Here is a 21,921-nt window from a genome sequence, read left to right as displayed (position 1 = left end):
TTTCAACCCGATTGAAACGATTCCAACTTTCCACACGAATACGTAAGAACATTTGAGGCACTTTACATATTTACACCCATATTTTTTTTTTTTTTTTTTTAAACACCAACTTCAAATGCAGTATTTCAAAGGAACCTTTTTTTTGGCATCTTCTGAGACAAAATTCCGAAATTGATGCTGATTTTTTTTTTCATCCACCGTAGAACATCTGCATTTCCAATCTTCTAAGACGAAAATCAGAAATTGATGCACAATATTTGTTTTCCCTACCATAAAACATTGCATTTCCATTTTCAATTTAAAAATTCCACATCTTCAGACTAGAACCCCCAAATTACGAGGGATTTTACACATTTTCATACAACTGAACTGCAATGATAAGATACATACGTCTGAATAACGAAATACTTGGTAGTATTAGGGTACAGGTACATATATACTTTATTGGGACATTGCTCACGTGATTAAAATGTACCTTCAAGTGAAAGTTGACGTTCTGCAGCAGCACATCTTGTTCGTTTCATTTGAAATCCATTGTGGTGGTGTCAAGAGCCAAAAATGTGAGCATTGCGTCGATGTCCCAATATTTAAGGACCTGACGACACACTCTGAGAAACGAACAAGCGAAATAGTCGTGTCTCCTTTCCGACTGCGCAGCGCTGTACTTGAACGCAGCTTAATTTGTTGCCGTGCACGACCCTGGAAAATGTCGTCAACCGCAGCCTGTATGCAAGACAAAATGTGGCACCCGGGACTTTGGCAGAAGTTATAAAGGTAGCAGATGAACTAGTTCATACATTTAAAATGAAACGAAAGCGTTGCGGTTCGGCTGTGTTCCAGAAAACATGGCGTTACCCGTAGTTACCGTCGCTAGCATGCTAGCATGGGCACTCGCCCGGGGTTTGCTCACCGTTATTAATCATATTTACACGGCGGTGTTTGTTTAACAATGTTTGGAGACGGTAGGTTCTGTTGGCGGGTTAGTTTATGTGCTTTTCGTGTACATTTCACGAGGACGTGGGTCGGTGTTTGCTAACAACACGAGCGTCGTTAGCTCGAGGAGGGCTAGGAGGCAACAACAAAGCAGGCGAAAAAGGAAAACCATCACACCGTAAGTTCAACAAATAAGTCAAACATTTTTTTTTTTTTAGGAAACTAAAAATAAATTCGTTTAACATTTCCGAAAACAATTGTTATCGTTCTGTTTCCCTTCTTTGAAACTCGGCATAGAGTGACGTCACTCGAGTCACTTTGTTGATTGCGCCCCAGCGTTTCTCAATTAAAAATAAATCTCAACTGTAAGTAACTCCAAGTGACAAACATTTTAATGACGTGCGAGCCTCAGATCAGCGGCGGTTGTAAACCGATTGAAGTGGTGAAACGTTGGGGGGGGCATTTATTTTGTAAATTGCATCATTGGAAATGTATTAATTGCATTTTTCGATGAATTTAGTACATTCTTTTGTTGTTTCTTTTTTTGTTTCTTGCTGATCACGTTGACTCAAAGTTACAGTACTGCGTGATAATTGCACGAAGAGGTCCAGGACAGTGTTACAGGGCCCTCTCTTTGCAAATACTATAATTTTAACATATTCTTTTACTTATTCATCTACTAATTTTACTATTTACGAATTCCGTCTTTCGCCCAACATTAGCTGAGATCGGCTCCAGCACTCCTGCTACCATTGTGAGGATAAGTGACTTGGAAAATGAATGGAAGCTCATCTTCTATTTATTGTTTTAAGTTATACGTTATGTAGTGACAGCTCGTTTCATGAAGAACGTGCAAGTTGCGGCACTCGTATGTCAAGGCACCACTATAAAGGCGCCGCTTTTTCTTTGTGTTGTCAGGAAATCGTCAAATTTCCTGGAGTCAAGATGGCGAGAGAAAGGAAGTGCATCCTCTGCGAGACGATCCACGCCTCCAAGCAGGTAATTCAGTGGCAAGAAACAATTTCATGGACGGACGATCTGTAGCACCCTTGATTGTAGGGGGAAAAAAGAGGTAACGCGGTTGTGATTCCCGTCAATTGTATTTTCATTCTTGTCTGTGCGCAGGAGATGAACGAACACATGAGAAGCATGCTGCACCATCGCGAGCTGGAGAAACTCAAAGGCCGGTAAGTCAATCGGAAATGTGTTGTTTATGTTTACAGGTAAGACTGCGTAACGTCTGACAACCAAGGCTACTCGTAGCTTCTTTCCAACATTACAACATAATAAATAAATTCAAAAGATACATATATTCAATATATCGGGGTGCCCTTAACAGTCACCTAAAAACACCTCAAATCAATTGAATTCAATTCCCAATTGAAATGCGATTAATCCTTCCAGCCTCCCCAAAAACTCAAAATATTATGGAAAATAATGCTAAAATGTTTAATCAAAATAAAGAGCTGTAAGATAATTAGATATAAAACAGGAACCGGAGGCACAAATGGAGTAAAATGCTAACAGAGGAGAGGTCAGCCCCAAGTGTGAATGTTTTTAAATCTAGGTTGAAAACTTCTTTTTTTTCTCATCTCATATCCACTTTTTGATCATATTACTTGCACTGTACTTTCTTTAAATTTAAAAAAAAAATTTTTTTGGGTCATTTTTATTGTTTTTATTCCATTTTAAATGTTTTACTCTTTGTTTTCAAATGCCTTTAATCATGTAAAGCACATTGAGTTACCTCGTGTATGAAATGCGCTAGACAAATAAATTTGCTTTGCTTTGTGGCTGAGCTGGAAAGCGTTGGCCTCACAGTTCTGAGGTCCTGGGTTCAATCCCGGACCTGCTTGCGTGGAGTTTGCATGTTCTCCCCCGTACCTGCGTGGGTTTCGTCCGGGCACTCCGGTTTCCTCCCACTCCTAAAAACACGCAACATTAAATGGACACAAAATTTCCACTCGGTGTGATTGTGAGTGCGGCTGTTTGTCTCGATGTGCCTTGCGATTGGCTGGCAACCAGTTCAGGGTATCCCGCTCCTCGCGACCCTTGTGAGGATAAGCGGCTAAGAAGATGAATGGATGGCTGGATGTTTAATCAAAACATAGAGCTGTAATGTTAGAATATAAATGAACAGTTTGTGGATTATGATTAAGTAATTGTGAATAGGCATCTTATTCTCGTGTGCGTGCCTTGGCCACTTGAGGGCAGTATAATTCAAATTTACATTTTTTTTTCCAATTTATACATGGAAGCAATCCTAACTCTTGCGTAGGTTGCAGTAATTGCTGAGCGGCAAGAATATGTGTCTGAGTATTGTCATATTGTCTGTCTACATATGTTGCAACAATCTTCGTGTTCATGCATTGCTTAGCGTTGTAACCGGCACAACACCGATGCTATGGCGCCATCTTGGGGCATTTTAGGTTGTCAGAGCAGAAAATCGCTTGTGGTTTTTTTTTTTTTAGTGAATAACAGAGGATAGGTTAGCAAATACCTAAATAGTTGGGATTTAGTGGACATTTACAGAACAACAACTGACTAAAAGGAAAGTCGTTTCTTGGCAATAATTGAAACATTTTAGCTACAAAATTTATTCCCATTCAATAATGTCTGCGAACGGCACTTAGTTGGCATTGTGAACGTAATTCAAGTCAGTCATAATGTAATTGTCGTGAATCTTAATGCAATTGGAGGGAATTGCGTCGTATCACAATTGGAATGAGTCCAACTGTAGTTGACGTGAACTTTTGTCCATTTAAATCTGTCTTTTTTTGCGTCTTATTTTATGTGGGTCACCGCGAGGCACATGCGCACGTGCCGGTCAGGGCTTAAACGGGGGTGGCTCGGCCGCATGCAGCTGCTCCAACTGTGACGCGTATATTTAGACACGATCCCCCCCCGGATGCCCAAGAGAAGGCAGCTGGCTGGCTCGTGACTCTTTGACAAAAGTATGCCCGGCGTCAGGGAAGAATATTTTTACCCGCCCAAGCTGATTACAAGTGATAAGACCAAAGTGCACACAAAAGTGATTATGCTATTGCAGCGATACTCGACTCGCGAGTCGGGCGGCCAAAAGTGAATCATTGAGCTTTTTATGGGTAGGTCAAATACATCCATCCATTTTCTTTGCCGCTTATCCTCACGAGGGTCGCAGGGAGTGCAGGAGTCTATCCCAGGTGTCAACGGACAGGAGGCGGGGTGCACACTCAACTGGTTGCCGGTCAATCGAAGGGCACACTGAGACAAACACACCTCGGGGCAATTTAGAGTGTCCAATTTATAGTGCATGTTTTTGAGATGTGGGAGGATTTGAACCCTGGTCCTCAGAACTGTGAGGCTGTAATTCTACAGCTGCACCACCGTGCTGCAATTACTACCATAAATAGCAAAATGCCATTGACATTCTAACAGTTAGCATCGATAGTTGCTGTTTACGACCATTTTAGCTACGGCTGCTTTAACACAAATGGAGGAGCAACACGTGTAGACAGATAGCACTACTCATGGGTATATAATCTTTCCAACCATCCATCCATTTTCTTTGCCGCTTATCCTCACGAGGGTTGTGTGGAGTGCAGCTGTCAAAGGGCAGGAGGCGGGGAACACGCTGAACTGGTTACCAGGCAATCGCCTGGGACATAGAGAAAGACAACAGTCACAATCACACCTAGGGGCAATTTAGAGTGTCCAATTAATGTTGCATGTTTTTGGGATGTGGGAGGAAATCGGAGTGCCCGGGGAAAAACACTGGAGGCACGGGGAGAACCTGCAAACTCCACAGAGGCGGGGGTCCGGGCTCGAACACGCAACCCCGGAACTGAGGCCAACGCTTTTCCAGCTGATCCACCGTGCCGCCGGTCATGTACAGGTAGTGGGGGCAAAAAATATTGCGCGAAATAAACTAGGTTACGTAGTAGCATATGGGCATACTTATTGGTTTTCATCAAATTGATAAATGTTTACGATCTAGAAGTGTTTTTAATGTTGAAAAAAATTACCTCTAATTATAACCAGTTGAATGATATATGACTATAATGCCTTTGTAACTTTAATAGATTTATAGAATGTCAAGTTAAGTTCACCTGTAAAGTTTGTGCTATTTTAAGAATTCCAACCTTTTTCGGAGTGGCATATTTTTAGTATCTTTGATCAATACATTTCTTTATTGTTATTGACCTATATAAGAGTGGCTATGAATTGCTGACAGTGGGAACATTTTGGTAACAGGGTGACATTATTCGAGAACAGCTGCACTCGAGTGCTACGGGGGTGAGGAAACAGTCGCACAAAAAGATGGAAGCGCAAGGTGACATATTTGGGAGAGGTTAGGAGTCAAAGGTGGCGTGCAGCTGCCGACTTCGGTTACGCCGCTCGGGATTGGTCTGTAGGATGAAGAGGGCACGTGTGTGGGTGGAGGGTCGGAAGGCGGGTAAGGGGGGTTGTTGGATACATCCAAAACGGACAGCAGAGCGAGGTCTCAGAGCGCAGCGGACGCCATCATGACCAAACGCTAGGCCGAGCGTCCCTGTGCTGCGTTGGCGGCAAGCTCCTTTAGCGCGCCGCTCGGGCCCGGCTGCTTCCGCGCGCTCCAGCTTCCCATTCATTCATGACCGCCTAGGGAACCGCACACTTTTTTTTTTTTTTAGATCAGGAAGATACTTTTTTTTTTTTTTTTACATTTTGACACGAGAAATTCCAAGTTAGTTACCTCCTGATCTGTAACAAATAGAGAATTTGACGACAAGAAAAGCAAGGGATTGTTGAGTACTCTCCTTTCCCAAGACATCGAAGAAGCTCATCGGATCGCCGCCGCCATGCCCGAAGGAAGCATTGCGCGACCCCTGTCGCCTCTCCTCCCCGACAGGGACTGCGGCCACCAGTGCCGGGTGTGCAAGGTCTCCCTGGTGAGCCTGACAGACTACGCCGGCCACATCTCCAGCAGCGGGCACAAGCAGAACGTGGAGAAGGAGATGATGGCGCCCGCCGGCGTCGACCGCGACGAGGACTACTTTGACCAGACGCTGGTCGAGCTCATTCACAAGAGGAAAGAGCAGATACGGTAAGATGGATTTGGTGTACTTTTTATTTATTTATTTTTTTTTTTTTTTGGGGGGGGGGATTAAAATTGTGAAAATCTCTATTCGCATTATCAACCATAATTAGGTACTTACTAAAAAAAAAAAAAAAAAAAAATGCAAAGTTTGCTATTTATTTTACCGTCTTTTGAATAATGTAAATATTTCCAAGTAGTCAATAAATACAAAAAAATATGATTTTTAAACTAACAAATATTACAGGAAAATGACAATAAAACAAGACTTTATATTAATCCTCCAAGGGCCGGATAAAAATATTTGAGCAGGCTGTATGTGGCCTGAGGGCCTTACTTTGCACACCATTGCAGTTTGTTGTGAAGTCGCCATCAAACTTGATTTAAAAAAAAAAAAAAAAAAAAAAAATGTTCAGATAATAGGTCCATCTTAAATATCTTGAGAATTCTCTAGAGTCCGCTGTGAGAAATTTCTGACTTTATTATCGAAAATAGATGTGGCCTTTGTTCTGTGACACCCCCCCCCCACGCCCCCAAATATTAAGTGGTGGTACGATTTCACTTCCTGTGTTGACCACTTGGGGCAGTGTTGATTGTTGCCATTGGATTGGGTGCAAGGCAAAATGAGAGGTGGTTAAAAAAAATCCCCCCCAATATATACAGCTTCACAGCCCTAATGTATCTACTGTATTGCACTACAATAATGTATTTACCAGCTCTTGTATGTCACTGTTACCCCCGCTATATCACATTTTTTTATTTTAATCTCGACTTTGCATAAAATTCTAATACCGAGCAGTACTGTATGTGATTATTGGTGAACGTCTGTGACTGTAAAGCCTGTGAAAAGTGTCCGCACGCTATCTATAGTCACATTCTTATCATGAGCACTCACAGGCTTCTTTCGGCAGCTGCCTCAGTCCAATGGCCAGTCTCCAATTTAACACCCCCACCCAAAAGCAGAAAAGGGGATTTACCGGTGGGGTGAGCTTTTTTTAAGACCCCCTTTCAGTCGGTGTTTCTGCCAAATTGGCCTATTAAAGCCGTAAAAAGAGCTGACATTTATCCGCCTGCGCCTTTCAGACCGGCCTCACTGAGGTGAGAAGTGCAGCCTTTGCAACTTCCAGCGTTCGGTTAATTAGATGCGTTCCGACGTGATTGCCCGGGCAATGACAATTGCTTTCAATACAAAGAGATTAGTGAGTGTCGGGTGTCAATTTGACAGTCAGGTCCACTTCAACTCCCCCCATCCTGCATTGAACCCTACACAGGAGGACTCCAATCTCTGAAAAAAGCTGACGTAGGTCAGGTACATACGTAAACGGTGATGAAAGTCCTCTGGATTTTCCCGGAATTCCCGATTTTTAAATTTCTGTGAAAATTGCTCTGGAAAATTGAGGAAAAATTATTCCGGTTATTATTTGACAACATTGAATGAACATGCATTTGAGTTCGTTGTTTAGCTTTCACGAGCGTAGCCATGTTGAGGCACTAACACTCGTAAGAGTAACGCCCCTCCCCTCGCATTCTTTCAAGACGTCGCTTATTTTGTGTGGTCTTGACATTAATTTACGTGTTTATTTCATAAACGTTGTTAACCAAACAAGCCTGCACCAGGACAACCGGTATTCACTCGGCAACAGGAAATGCAAGTTAACCGTACCGAGCATGGACGAAAACGCATATTCAGAACTGCTTCACGTATTACGAGCGCATTTACGTCGAAAGTCATCAACATCATGAGCCGTGTCAAAGGAAATTCAGTTACACCAGGGGTGCTCACTGCGTCGAAAGGCGTAAAAAAAACAAACAAAAAAAAAAAACATTACTCACTTGACCTTCACCCATTAAAGGGGACTTCCGGTGGTTTGCATTAAAAATGTATCCAATAGGTCATGTAATATGTTCTCTATCTTGACAATGTGAGGTCAAATCCGCTCTCATTTAATAGTTTTTTGAGAAGATTTTTATCGACGATTACAAATTTTCAGGGGCGCTGCCATTTTCGCGAGTCACATGACCTACTTAGGCGGATGTGACGTGCCGAGCGGCGGCATTATTTACAGCCACAGGTTCAAATCTGTATGGAAGTATTCCTCCGTCTTCCCGATCAACCGATACTGCCATATCTTCATCAGATGAGGATAAATTCATTTTCAGGGGCGCTGCCATTTTCGCCAGTCACATGACCTACGTGGGCGGATGTGACGCGTTAGTTGCCGTTCCAAAAGCTCGATTACGTGGGACACCATTATGACCAGCGCTGAGTTCTCGGATTTATCCTCATCTGATGAAAAAATAGCAGTTGATCGGGAAGACGGATGAATACTTCCATACAGATTTGAACATGTGGCTGTAAATAATGCCGCCGCTCGGCACGTCGCGTCCGCCCAAGTAGGTCATGTGACTCGCGGAAATGGCAGCGCCCCTGAAAATTCGTAATTGTCGATTTAAAAAATCTTCTCAAAACACTACTAAAGGAGAGAGGATTTAACATCTCATTGTCAAGATAGAGTACATATTACATGACCCATTGGATGCATTGTTAATGCAAACCACCGGAATTCTAAAAGGGGCGTAAGATACGACGCCGGAAGTCTGCAAATTAATTTTTTGATTCCAACAATGCTTCTTCCTCCATCCCGCATCAGTACCTTACACGCAGGACAGCCGTCGCTGTCGTTATTTAGTAACTACATTATCTTACCTGGTTTGCATCTGCAGCAAAGAAAAAGAGGCTGCTGCTGCTGCTAAGAAGGCCCAAGAGGCTGAAGAAGCAAAGAAAAGAGCGATCCAGCAGAGGATAAAGGAAGCCAAGGAACGCTACCAGGTAGACAAGGGCGCCCAGTCTTTGCCGTACGGCTTCGCTTGGAACCCCCAGCAATACTCTTGGAAAAATATCCAGCACCAAGGCTTCCGAGCGGCTTCGCCCCAGTGGAACAGCAGCTGCAGCAACGGCTACATGCGAGGAAAGAGCGCCACCTGGCACGCTCAGGCTCCCCCCAACCTCCAGAGGTGGGTGTCGGGCAACCTGCAGGGCAGCCGATGCCACTCGCAGGATGGCGTCCGGGGCCCCCAAGGAGCTTCGTTTTGCAACTCCGGTCGACTGCCCTGGCTCAGTAACCAGGGCAGCAGCTACGGCGTTTACGGCAGGAACAACGTTTCCCAGAGCGCAACAAATAATAGACCGGGGAGGTATAACGGGACCTCTCAAATTTACCCGCCACCGCCGCAGTTTTTTGCCAGGCCTGTGGGCAACCTTCAAAAGACGGCCAAGGAGAGTGGAGGACCCCAGAACGAAGGGATGATGACAACTAATCAGGAGCCCTACGGCAAAGGGAGCTTCGGGAGCAACCCAAACCTGGACAAGCCCTGCCGCTGGTCTCCTTATCCTGTCAGCAAGACGGTGGACTCGCTACCCAGTAAGGATGCCGTGTCAAATACAGAGGAACAGTGCACAAAAGGGCCTAAAATCCAGCAAAAATCAGAAGCGTTTATTTCCACTGGGAAGGAAGTAAAGGAGAAGAGTAAATGGAGCAACAATGGGCCTCCTAACAGTCAAGCTGAAGTGAATCCAAAGCCGCAAAGAATCAGGACCCCTCCTAATGGACCCCTGCCATCGCGACAAGCACCAAAGCCTCCAGAAGCCTCCAAGAAGTCGTCGGTCCGGTCCGAAAGGAGGAGCTCTTTGGACAGCTCTCGGCTATCAATGCCCAGACACGCCGAGAGGGAGCCGGCCAAGGATCTGGCGCAGGGTCCGATTACGGACAACAAGGAAAACAGCTGCCAGCAGAACGCAGCTAAACCGAAATCAAGCAACCCAGTGTGGAGTTCTCCGTCGTGCGTGTCCAACGAGAAGCTCGCCGCGTCCTCTTCTGAGAGCGTCCACTTCCTCCAGTCGCTGCAGGTCAGCACCTCAACCTCCGCCGCGAAGAAGACGCGGCCTGCGGCCTCAAAACACGATGACCCGGCGAATTCGAAGGATGCTCTGACCTCGCAGCCTCTCACTGAGTCCGCGACAGCGGCGGAAGATGATCACAGTTCCGAAGGCGGGCCCTCCAGGTGGGACAAAACCTGTACCAAAGCGTCCACCCTGTCCAAGCTCGACCTGCCTCCTGTCCTGAAGCGCGACTTGACGAAGCGCATCAGCACCAAGACAAAAACGGGCGGCCACGAACCCAACCTCCACAGCGCCAGACGGGTCCGTAACCTGAGCGGATCGCGGCGGCCCGACAGCGAAAAGGACTCCGGGCTCAAGCCGACTGTCCAACAGCTCATCAGCTCCTCCGGGTCCCGGCGGAAGGTCAACTGGGATCAGGTGTACCAGGAGGTGCGCAAGAAGCAGGACAAGGGGAAAGGATTGCCCAGGTAAAATCAACAGCGCTTTTTGATTCTCTTCTTAACTTCTGCTCGGGCAGGGCGATGAATGAATGAATGAATTTCGATTTTTGGCTTCTTAACGATCATAAAAACGCTATCGAAGGAAAAACCATCCAGATGCAGCGGTGCGTTGTGTATGCGAGTTCCTTTTTAGTCTGACTTAAAATCAGACTAAAATGTTCCTTTTTGATGTTAATTACGATTACCAACTTTATTACTATTTGCTAAATGCCTGAATATTGAAAGGATTTTTATTTATTTTTTTTTTTTACAAATATAAATTTAGCTCAGATAGGCTCTAACTCTTCCGCAACCGTGATCGGGATAAGCAGCTTGGAAAATGGATGGCTGGATAGATATGTAATACACAACATCCCAGATGTGCCCTTTTTTTTGGATACATTATTTTACTTATTACTAATTCTAAAATTCTAAATCATTCTCTTAACTTCAAATTTAATCAATTCCAATTTCAATATCAGTCAAAGTAATCAGGCTAAATACTTTCCAGAATCGCCCTGCATTTCCTTCACTCTCTTGATCACTACAAAACATATTGCACAACTGTTACATTGAAGAAAAAAAATACATTAAAAGAAAAGCAAGGATTCCCACACTTTTTTGTGTGTGCGCGTCTGCCTCCAGATTCGGCATCGAAATGGTATCAAACGAGGACCACAGCCAGGAGGAGGACGACATGGCAATGCTGGAAAACCTCCCTTGGGAGTCCCTGATGGAGACCGCCGCTCCCGCCGCATCCCGCAAGCGTTCCCTCTCCGAAAGCAGTGTGGCTCCGGCGTCGGCGTTCTCGCTCCTCCCGTCCAAAGAGAGCCCCGCCGGGCCTGACGTGGAGACGTTTTTGGACCTCGCTGTCGAGGAAGCTCAAAAGCGAGCAGATAAGGTGATGTCGGAGAAGGCCGAGGCTCTCCAGAGAACGGACTGCATGCAAGGGGAAAGCGGCTCCGGAGTCGAGCAGATGGAAGGGCAGGGAACAGCGAAGAGGCGAAGAACTCCGGGGGTAAATTAATTATTTTTTTTTAATACCACACGCAAAAACGTGCATTTTTTTTTTTCCCCCTGTTTTAAATGTAAAAATTGTCTTCCTTTTTCGCTCTTTTAGGATGTTCTGAGTCCGGAGGTTTCAGGTGTGGAGCAAGATACCAAAAGACGAAAGACCAAATCCAAAACAGGTTTGTATCTTTTCCCAAAATGTAGCCAGAAGAAATGAGTGATTAAAGACTTTTTAACCAATAATCTTCAACTATTTCAAAACAGAAAGACTGTAGTGGTACACAAAGGCAGTGACTAAGTAGAGTCACAAGCCACTTTTGCGCTGTTTTGCCAAATTCACAGGTTGATTTCATATGAAAAAAATTAAGTGATAAATGAAACTTTACGCCGAGTTGATAGGAATCTGCTGATCCTGAGCTTTTTATACTGATTGATTGAACGGCTTTATTGTCATCATTCGCCGATTCGTTCAATGATGTCATCGATCGGCTCCACAAAAGGAATTTACTCTCCGTCGTCGTGCCTAGTATATTTGAATGCAGAGGTGAGTTTTCTTTAGCATTCTTGCACCAATGCAAATGCAACCGGATCCACTCGTCACCATAGCGACAATACGAGTGGATTGTGGCGACTATAAGAGGAAAATGGGACAAAAAATGTGTTGAGGACAAGGGGGGATGTTCTTGTCAGGGTTGATTGATGTACTTACGGTACGATAAAGCTCGCAAGCAGACAACAAAATGTCACGTAGCCTTCCAAGCTAGTGCTAGCACGAGTGGTTGTACGTAAACATGCTGCCGTTTCAACAAAACGAGGTTTCGACCCTTGGGAATGACACACAATAACAGAATTTTTCCCTCTGACAAAATTTTCAATTTCTTTCCAACATTGTTAGCATTTTCTGTCCTTGCGAACGGCAAAGTTAGCATTCTGTGAAAGAATATTAGTTATTATATTATTAAGTTTGTTTCCGGCAGAATGAGCAACTTGTTTCAGTGTGAACGGGCTTCGAATGCCAACGTAAGAATTTCTTTGTGACAAAGTCAGCATTTTCTTTTTCTTGTAAATCAATATTTGGGATTGCAGGTTCATCATTTTTGTTTCCTCCAATGGTAAATGTAAGAAATATAAAACATATCTGAAACAAATATAAATTCAGCAATGAAAATAGAAAGAAGGTGTGTTAAACGTGCAGCATGTACTGATGTTTTGTTTTTTTTTTTTTTTTTTTTTTTTTTTTTTTTTTTTTTTTTGGGGTGGCGGTGAAGCGGATCGGTTACAGATCGACCAGCTTCTGGCCGTGTCGCTGCGGGAAGAAGAGCTGAGTCGCTCACTACAGACGGTGGAAACCAAGCTGGTCCAAGTGCGGGCGGCACTGGAGGCCGCCTACATGGAGGTGCAGAGAGTCATGGCGGCCAAACAACAGGTACGCAATGTCATTATCCACCACTCATTCTCTACAATGTGCTTTGGAATAGAAATTTTTCTTTTGCAAAGACAGCGATGCTCAGTTTTCTTGATTTTTCAACATACCTTGTAAGCGTTCATGTACAATTAAAAGTGTGTGTAGATTGTCTTTGTAAGAGTTTGACGGTTTTGTTTATTTTTCAGATTACCACCGAGATGAGCACACTACGAGAAAAACGCATTGAGTTATTAAAAGGGATGCAAGGTATGAAATTAAGACATGAATCATTGGCTAGGTGCATCAGGGGAATGGTCTCGAAATCCCTGTAGGTAGCATCATGAGCAAACCCCCAGCCCCCCCTCATTGTTTTTTCTTTTTGGAGATGAAATCATCAGCCCTCCCCCCACCACCGCAAACAATCCTTGGGAATCAACAAAAACATGATCAACAGCTTAGTGTGACTTAAGAACAAACACGGTAAAAGTAAGTGGTACACCCTCCAGTTTGAAAACCAACACATAAACCACAATAGAATCAAACGTTGTGTATTAAACACCAAAATGTTCAATTGAACCCACTGGGGCCTCCACTCCCTGAGAAGGGTTGCGTCAGGAAGGGCATCCGGCGTAAAAATTGTGCCAAACATATGTGCGTTCATCTGAGATGACACGCTGTGGCGACCCCGAAAGGGACAAGCCGAAAGAAACTTACTAATGTAAGTCTGTTAGCTCAATGCTAACATGAAATGAAAAAGCCATAGATGGCCTAATGGAAATTAGCATATATGTTACAGCAGTTATAAACCTACAAAACAAGTGATGCATTGACTACACACGGCGCAACACATCCATCCATACATTTTCTTAGCCGCTTATCCTCACAAGGGTCGCGGGGAGTGCCTGAGCCTATCCCAACTGTCAACAGGCAGGAGGCGGGGTACACCCTAAACTGGTTGCCAGCCAATCGCAGGGCATATCGAGACAAACAGCCACACTCACAATCACACCTATGGGCAATTTAGAGTGTCCAATTAATGTGTTTTTGGAATGTGGGAGGAAACCGGAGTGCCCGGAGGAAACCCACGGCACGGGGAGAACGTGCAAACTCCACACAGGCGGGTCCGGGATTGAACCCGGGACCTCAGAACTGTGAGGCCAACGCCCAACACATAAAGTTTACTGTAAAAAAACGATTGCTTTAAAAGCCACGATACAGCAAGAACGACGTACCGGAATATAGCCGCGGAAATACTGCATGATTTTTTTATTTGAGCTCTTTGACATTTATGCTCAATATGCGTGTTTTTAAAGCCGTCAGCACGGAAGTGGCTGGCGATCCTCAGGTCCGACTGAAACACGAGAAGACAGATCCCGCGGAACCAGAACCAGGCTCCGCGGCTCCATTGTGCGCTCCTTCGACCGCTTCGGCTCCTGCTCGGAGTGCCCCACCGCCGCTGTCGTCGTTCTCAAGTGCCGTAACCATCAAGGAGGAGCCCCAATCCCCCGTTCTCGTCAGCTGCGAGTCAGAACATTTGGAGAACGAAAAGTGCCACGAGCCACGAGGCTCTGCAGAAATAAAGCCCGAGCCGTTGCATGAAGTTGAAGGAGATGCCTGGAGTCTGTCAGGATCGTTGGAGTCCACCGTAAAAAACGTTCAGGCCGCCTTTCTCCCCGACTCTAAAGCAGACGTAAACCTGCCGTCGGCCAGCAGCAGGAGGAGCTCTGAGACGGGCAGCCTGGCCGAGCGCCGCTCGCCCTCTCCCGCATTCGAGACCCCGCGAGTGCCGAACACCTCGCCCGGCTCGCCCTCGGAGTTGCACGGCTGCAAGCGAGTGAGGAGGCTGAAGAAGAGGAAGGTGCTGGAAAAGGCTCACTGCGGCGCACGTCCGGAGAGCAGCGACACCGAGATCGACAACGAGGCCTCCAGGCCCAGGTGGCTCCGATCGCAGAGGAGGGCCAGCAGCAGCAGCGGCAGCACTTATGTCAGCACGTCTACGCTAACGCGAGTGGGCGACGTGAAAATGGAGGAAGAAGTCAAGCACGTAAAACAGGAAGCGGAAGAAAAGATCGAAGTGGCCGCAGAGTTCCAGGAGCCCCTCGGGTCCACCTTGTTTTCCGCTGAAGCGCAGCAACTGAGCCTGGCCTGCAACGACGTCACCTCCACCAGCGACATGGACGTCTGTAAATCTTCTGACAGGTGAGGCCGGAAAAATTAAAAAAAAAAAAAAAAAAAAAAAATGTCAGTTTCACTCGGGAAGATTAATTTTTAGAAGCTCGTCTATCATGAGTAAATCCATAAAAGAATTCTTTCACGCGGCGAATACAATACAACCCACCATTTTGATTTGACATGGACATTTAAATCATTTCTAGATGTTTCCCAAATGAACTCTTCCACTTTTCTTTTTGGCATAAATTAACAGTTGCCCTTGATTTCTGTCTGTAGTGAAATGTCATTTCCAAAGATCTCTTGGAGTCCTTCCTGTAAGTTTATTTGACTTTTTTTTTTTTTATGATACACGTCATCTTTCCATCTAGAAAATGCAAACGCGCATGTATGTTTGTCCGCCAGGCGCGGCGTCTGGCATCTTCGAGGGCCACCAGGAGGCGGTGAACGACATGCAGGTCCACGACGGTCTGCTGTACACGTGCTCGGGGGACCGCACCGTCAAAGCCTTCGACCTGCTGGTGGGTGCCGACGAAATCCTCGCGTTCCGGAACGCAAATGACTTCGGGTCGTCGGTTTTCCCGCAGACGCACAACCGCGTCGCCGTCTTTTCCGGCCACACGTCCAAAGTGAGCTGCCTGCTGGTATCGGCCGGCCGGTACGTGCAGGACCGCCTGTACTCGGGCTCCAGCGACCAGACCATCCGCTGCTACAGTCTTAAGGTGAGATGACTGAAAGCTGCTTTTTTTTTTTTTTTTTTTATGAAAATATTTTTATATATATATAATACAGGGAGGCACGTTTTGGATTGTATGGCCTTGCCAACACTATTCCATTTCCCGTCATTTCCGGCCTTTAAGCCAGGAATTTTTTCACTCACTTTCAACTCTGCGGTTTATGTGGTGATGTGGCTAATTTGTGCATTTTTTTTTCCTAACAGCCACAAGGGGTCACTCGACCAGAAAAGGTAAGACTGAGACCGAATATATGTGCTGAGGAAGTGACTTTTACCAGTCCAGCACTGTTAGCGCTGGGGTAGCATGTTACTGCCGTGTCTGTGATTTTTAGCAGTGTGTATATAAATTTATTTTTATTTATTTTTTTTTTTATCCAGCCCTGTTAGCATTAGCGCGGCAGTGCTAGCGTTACCTTTAGCGCGGCAATGCTAGCGTTAATGCTAACAGGGCTGGTTATTTAAAAAAAAAAAAAAAACATACTGGTAAAAATCACTGAGACACGGCAGGAACACTAGTGCAGCGCTAATAGGGCCAGACTGGTAAAAGTCATTCCTCGGCATATAAATTCGGTCTCACTCTTAACTTTTCGCTAGCGTTGAACTCTCTGTGTACCGTCTTTCTTTGTAAATATCTTGTTTCAATCTGGGCACTTGCGGCTTTTACACGGCTGCGGCCTATGTACATATATACCAAATGGTATTTCCTTTACAAATGTACTGGGTGAGGCTTATAACCAGGTGCGCTCTGTCGGCCAGGAATTACGCTAACTGTGTGGTGCGTCCGTGTTTGTGGACTTCCTTGCAGACGCGGGAATTAGTGCAGCAGTTCCATCTGGCAGATCGGGTGCTGTGCTTTCACAGTCGATGGAAGTTCCTGTACGCCGGTCTGGCCAACGGCACTGTCGTTTCTTTCGATCTCAGGGTGAGTATTGCACGTAGTTGCAAGTGGCTATACCATAATTTCCGGCCGACAAGCCGCGACTTTTTTCACACGGTTTCAACGCTGCCGCTAATGCAGTGATGCGGCTGATTTGTGCATTTTTTTTTTCTTACGGCCGCAAGGGGGCACTCGAGAGGAAAAGATAACAATGAGACGGGTGGAATATATGTGCCGAGGAAGTGACTTTTACCCTGTTAGCGCTGCGCTAGCTTTAGAGCTGTGCTAGCGTGTTGCTGCTGTGTTACTTGGGTGTCTCAGTGATATTTACCGGTAAGTTATATTTTAACTGGCCCTGTTAGCGTTAGCGTTAGCATGCGTTACACTCTTTCTGTCCCGTCTTTCTTTGGAAGTATCTAGTGTTTCAATGTGGGCACTTGCGGCTTTCACACAGCTGCGGCATATGTATTTACCAAATGGTATTTCCTTTACAAATGTACTCGGTGAGGCTTGTAATCAGGTGCGCTCTGCAGGCCGGGAATTACGGTATGTACCCTGTAGGTGTTTTTAAATGGATAATTAGTCTGACTATTGTTACCCCTTCGACCGCAGACTAACAGGCAACTGGACGTGTTCGAATGCCACACCCCTCGAGCCGTCAGCTGCCTGGCCTCGTCGCAGGAGAGCTCCCGCCGCATCCTGCTGGTGGGTTCGTACGACAGCACCATCAGCGTGCGCGACGCCAAGACGGGACTACTGCTGCGAACGCTGCAGGGACACGCCAAGACCGTCCTCTGCATGAAGGTTGCCTTCTTCTCACCAATGTTACGGCTAACGACAGGTTAAAAAAAAAAAAAAACTGGAGCGTTTTGTGATTTCAGGTAGTGAAAGACTTGGTGTTCAGCGGCTCCAGTGACCAGTCCGTCTATGCACACAACATCCACGTGAGTCCACGTTCATATGATTTGCAGTATGCTTACAAATTTATGTATTTTAGAGCTCCATTTCGAATTAACCCTCTCTGGACCAAATACAATTTTGCAGAGAGAAAAAAAATGTTTCAGAAAATTATACTATATTATGGTGTGATTAAAAAAAATAATAATAATAAATTGTAGATGATGTGGGCCAATTTCAAAGGCCTCTAAAATTTGACACAACAAATTCATGGCAAAAAAAAATTGCAATGTACGCGAGCTGTTCAACTGGACCCACTCCTCTTCTTGCAGAGTTCCATTAACCTAAGTTTTTAAAGCACGTGAGACCGTTCGAAACGTCACGGTACTAATTTTGACGTCGACTTGGAGAGGACCTCGGAATAATGGCGTTCTGGTCATGGTGAAGGGGTCAAATCTTTGCACGTTACTATTGGTAGAGGCCTTTACAATGGAAGGGGTAGGGGGGGAGAAGGAACTCACAAAAGCGTAATTTCCGGCCTATAAGCCGCGATATTTTTCACACGCTTTCAACCCTGCAATTTTTTCTAACGGCCACAAGGGGGCAGTCTAGCGGAAAAGGTAAGAGTGAGACCGGTGGAATATATCTGCCAAGGAAGTGACTTTTACCATTCCGGCCCTGTTAGCGCTGCACTAGCGTGCTACTGCCATGTCTGTGATTTTTTTTTTTTTTTTTTTTTTTTTTTTTTTTTTTTTTAAACCGGTCCTGTTAGCGCAGCACTAGCGTTAGCATTAGCACGGCGTTACCGTTAAACTCTCTGTGTACCATTTTTTCTTTTTAAATATCTCGTGTTTCAATGTGGGCACTTGCGGCTTTTACACGGATGTAGGTACCAAACGGTATTTCCTTTACAAATGTACTCTGTAGGCCCGGGAATTACGGTACTTAGCAAGAGAGTGAAAAACGAAGTTCAAATCTCATGTTTAAGATGTTGACGGTTTTAAGGCCTTATCGCCAAGCCCTACTGTAAAGTAGGTTTGACGGCAACATTTTCCTTGCAGAGCGGCGAGCTGGTCGGTGCCTACAAGGGCCACAGTCACGCCGTCACCGTGGTAAAAGTCGTGGGGAAGGTGATGGTGACCGCCTGCCTGGACAAGCAGGTCCGGGTCTACGACCTGCAGGTCAGCCTGAATTTCGCCCTCGGGATCACAAATCCTGAAGCTTTCCCCAAGATTAATTCTTAGTTATTATTTATTTACTTATTTATTTTTTAAACCACCACCACCCTCTGCAGTCTCGAGAACAGCTCCAGGTGTACACCGGACATTCGGACATGGTGACCAGCATGGTGGTGTACCAGAGCAAGGTGAGCTGTGGCATTTTCGAAAATCGAAAATCATAATCTTTTTTTTTTTTTTTTTTTTTTTTCCCCCCAGATCTACACTGGTTGCTACGACGGCAGCGTGCAGGCCGTCGAGCTCAACCTGACTCAGAACTACCGCTGCAGGGTAACGTACATTTTCATTTTTTAGCTAATTTGCCACTTTAACCGGGATGCCGTGCAAGTCAAAAAGATCCAATGGTGCAAAGTCGATGGAGAGCAAATATTCAGTGTGTAGGAACTCGAGGAGCAACAACTGATCAACGACTAATGGATTAAAATAATCAGCTATTTTGATTATGAATTAATCACTTAGAGCTATTTAACTAAAAATTGTCCGATTCATTGGAGTTTTAGCCTCTCAGCAGTAAATATTCTCATATTTCTGTAGCCCGACATGAAAGCAGACTGTGTGTTTGTGAGTAGTACATAAGCAAAATACATTTGCAAACTTGCAAATTTGTTTTTAAAAATGATCAGATTTTATGTTGCTAAGCATGACTGGCTTTTAGCGCCTTCTGAAAGGCTGTACTGTATGCCCGCAGTGGCACGGCTGCTCCCTGGTTTTTGGCGTCCTGGCGCACCTGCAGCGGCACGCGGTCGCCGACCACGCCGCCAACCAGCAGACGTTTCGATGCCGCTGGAAGGACTGCGAGGAGGTTTTCTGCGCGCGCAAGGGCTCCAAGCAGGTAAACGTTTCTCCTTTTTCCATATTTAGCGCGGACGCGAAATGTGGCGACCGGGGGCTTAAGTCTGCTCTGTCCGCTCAGGCGATGTTCGCACACGTGCAGAAGCACGCCGACGATGCCCAACCGGAGCTTTGAGTCCCCCCCCTGCCCCCACCTCCCGTCTCCCATATTGGGCGGAAGTTTGGGACCTTAGCGTTCCATGTTGGAATCCAACGCTTAAGTGTCTCCGTGTCCATTTTTTTTCTACGTCCCCCCAGAAGAGTGCGGGGGCCGCTGCGACAACCTCGCCGCTCTGTCTTTTTGCACTGACCAAAAATACGAAGACCTTTTTTTTTTTTTTTGTCGAGGAAACGTCAGCCGCCGCCGAGAGAGGGAACGCCGTGCTTCTGAATCCTGCTTCCACGCTGTATGGCATGGGAATGTTTTTATTGCAGTGACGTGTCTTTGCGAGCAACTCCACCATCATTTTTATTTTATTTATTTTTTTAATAGATATGAGTTAAAAATAGGCAGCACGGTGGATCAGCTGGAAAGCGTTGGCCTCACTGTTCTGAGGTCCCGGGTTCAATCCCAGACCCGCTTGTGCGGAGCTTGCATGTTCTCCCCGTGCCTGCGTGGGTTTGCGCCGGGCACTCCGGTTTCCTCCCACATCCCAAAAACATGCAACATGAATTGGAGACTCTAAATTGCCCCTAGGTGTGATTGTGAGTGCGATTGGCTGTTTGTCTCGACGTGCCCTGCAATTGGCCGGCAACCAGTTCAGGGTGTACCCCGCCTCCTGCCCTTTGACAGCTGGGATAGGCTCCAGCATGGCCTGCGACCCTTATGAGGATAAGCGGCTGAGAAAATGGATGGATGGGTTAAAAGTTATTACTTTGAAGTGGAGGACTGGACAGGTTGCGTCTCAATAGCATAGTTTTTTTATTTTACTTTTGGTATCGTTGCATAATTTTTTTTGTTTAAGATACTTTGTAAACACTTAATAAACGTATGATAACCTATCAAAGCTTCCATAGAGTGACAGCCATCTTGGCAAATAGTGAGCACACAGCAATGTTGCTGAACTCTGAGCAAAGGACACCGGCTTTGTTTATAAATTGGTCGTTACCTACTTTGTTGATAACCTCCAATGAATCATTGATTAAGAGTGACATTCATCTCGCCCAATAGCGAGCCCACATTTTCCTATCCTAGTTAATTTTGAATCATCAGCACAACATGTTAAGGATTTATGAAGAGTTAAAGAAGTATAGGTCCATCACAATAAATTCGTGGGAAACTTCATTTTATTAGATAGTTCGATTCAAAAAGTGACTCTGAGATGTACAACACAGACTTAGAGTGAAATGTTTTGATTTTTTTTTTGTTTGTTTTGTTTTTTTTTTTGTTTTTGTTTTTTGTTGTTATTTAAGGACATTTGAGGGATTTTGGTGCAGTGTCTCGTGGCTGTCTATCACGTTTGTTTTTTGCGGTGAAAAAGAAAGGTGTTGGCGTGTAATGTACGCGTGAACGTCTCGAGATGTCAACACGGGCCGAAAAAATTTATTTTTGAAGATGACATCTTTGAGCTAACTTTATAATATGATTCTCGCCGTTTTGTTTATCGACGTCCGAGGGCGGGATACGTTGCGGCCATGCATTTTTTTTCTTACTTTCCAATTTATTTATAGAGGAGCGTTGCGGCAAGAAGAGGAGGTGACTAGGTTTGTGTAGAGGAGGTGTTTGATGGAGCAGCAGGAAGAAATTAGGGATTAATCTCCCATGCCATAACCCCAAGCCCCACATCCAATTAAAAAAAAAAAAAAAAAGTCACGATTAATTGTAACCTCTCGGTCGCTCTCGTCGGGATACGTTCTCTGTGATGTTTTCAGCTGAAGTCAGAAGGAAGCAAAACACGGCGTTCACCTCCGGTCTAGCATTACTGACTTCAATCATGTTACCTATTTTGTTTTTTTTTAACTTTTCAAAGACATTAAATAAAAATAAATTTGCAACCGTACGGACAATGTCAGTCTATATCTTGACGTTTATACGTTGTTTTGTAATGTGAAACCTGTTTGTGTTTATTCTGTTTTGAAAAGTCTAAAAATAAATTGCACAAAAACTATCGGAAGCATTGCACACTGCAACAAAGTAAATAAATACATCATGGAAAAATACCCCTGAACAAGAAAAAAAATATATGCGAGTCGTGTAAAATATAACAGCTTGTAAAGGGTGGAGTTGATGTATGATTTTTATCCCATTTTCAAATTTTAAAATAGCCTTTGTCGAGGTCTACTGCTCGAAACTCAGTGAAGAATCTCAAACGTGTAGCTTAAAACATGTATAGATTTATTGGTAGGGATAAGATGCTTTTAAAAACGCATTACACTCATTTGACCAAA

General features: G+C 45.0%; 1 protein-coding gene across 3 annotated transcripts; it reads left to right on the top strand.

Annotated features, from left to right (window-relative positions):
* The first annotated feature begins 623 nt into the window (after nucleotides 1–623).
* znf106a (zinc finger protein 106a) lies at nucleotides 624–21,533 on the top strand. Of its 3 annotated transcripts, none has more exons than XM_061844772.1 (21): nucleotides 624–774; nucleotides 1,852–1,932; nucleotides 2,059–2,120; nucleotides 5,804–5,998; nucleotides 8,714–10,357; nucleotides 11,015–11,387; nucleotides 11,490–11,559; nucleotides 12,649–12,806; nucleotides 12,992–13,052; nucleotides 14,099–14,984; nucleotides 15,234–15,271; nucleotides 15,360–15,475; nucleotides 15,542–15,676; nucleotides 16,496–16,612; nucleotides 17,180–17,371; nucleotides 17,449–17,511; nucleotides 18,526–18,645; nucleotides 18,759–18,830; nucleotides 18,901–18,972; nucleotides 19,391–19,534; nucleotides 19,616–21,533. In XM_061844772.1, exons 2-21 carry the CDS (start codon nucleotides 1,879–1,881, stop codon nucleotides 19,667–19,669), a joined length of 4,626 nt encoding a protein of 1,541 aa, XP_061700756.1. In that variant the 5' UTR covers nucleotides 624–774; nucleotides 1,852–1,878; the 3' UTR covers nucleotides 19,670–21,533. The 3 variants fall into 3 exon arrangements, with proteins under 3 accessions (XP_061700756.1, XP_061700757.1, XP_061700758.1); XM_061844773.1 differs by lacking the exon at nucleotides 624–774 and adding an exon at nucleotides 797–1,111; XM_061844774.1 differs by lacking the exon at nucleotides 624–774 and having other exon boundaries at nucleotides 1,872–1,932; nucleotides 5,722–5,998.
* Nucleotides 21,534–21,921: the final 388 nt, after the last annotated feature.

The sequence above is a fragment of the Syngnathoides biaculeatus genome, chromosome 15, assembly GCF_019802595.1.
Source record: "Syngnathoides biaculeatus isolate LvHL_M chromosome 15, ASM1980259v1, whole genome shotgun sequence".
Lineage (NCBI taxonomy): Eukaryota > Metazoa > Chordata > Actinopteri > Syngnathiformes > Syngnathidae > Syngnathoides > Syngnathoides biaculeatus.
This window is presented reverse-complemented; position numbering and strand designations above follow the sequence as displayed.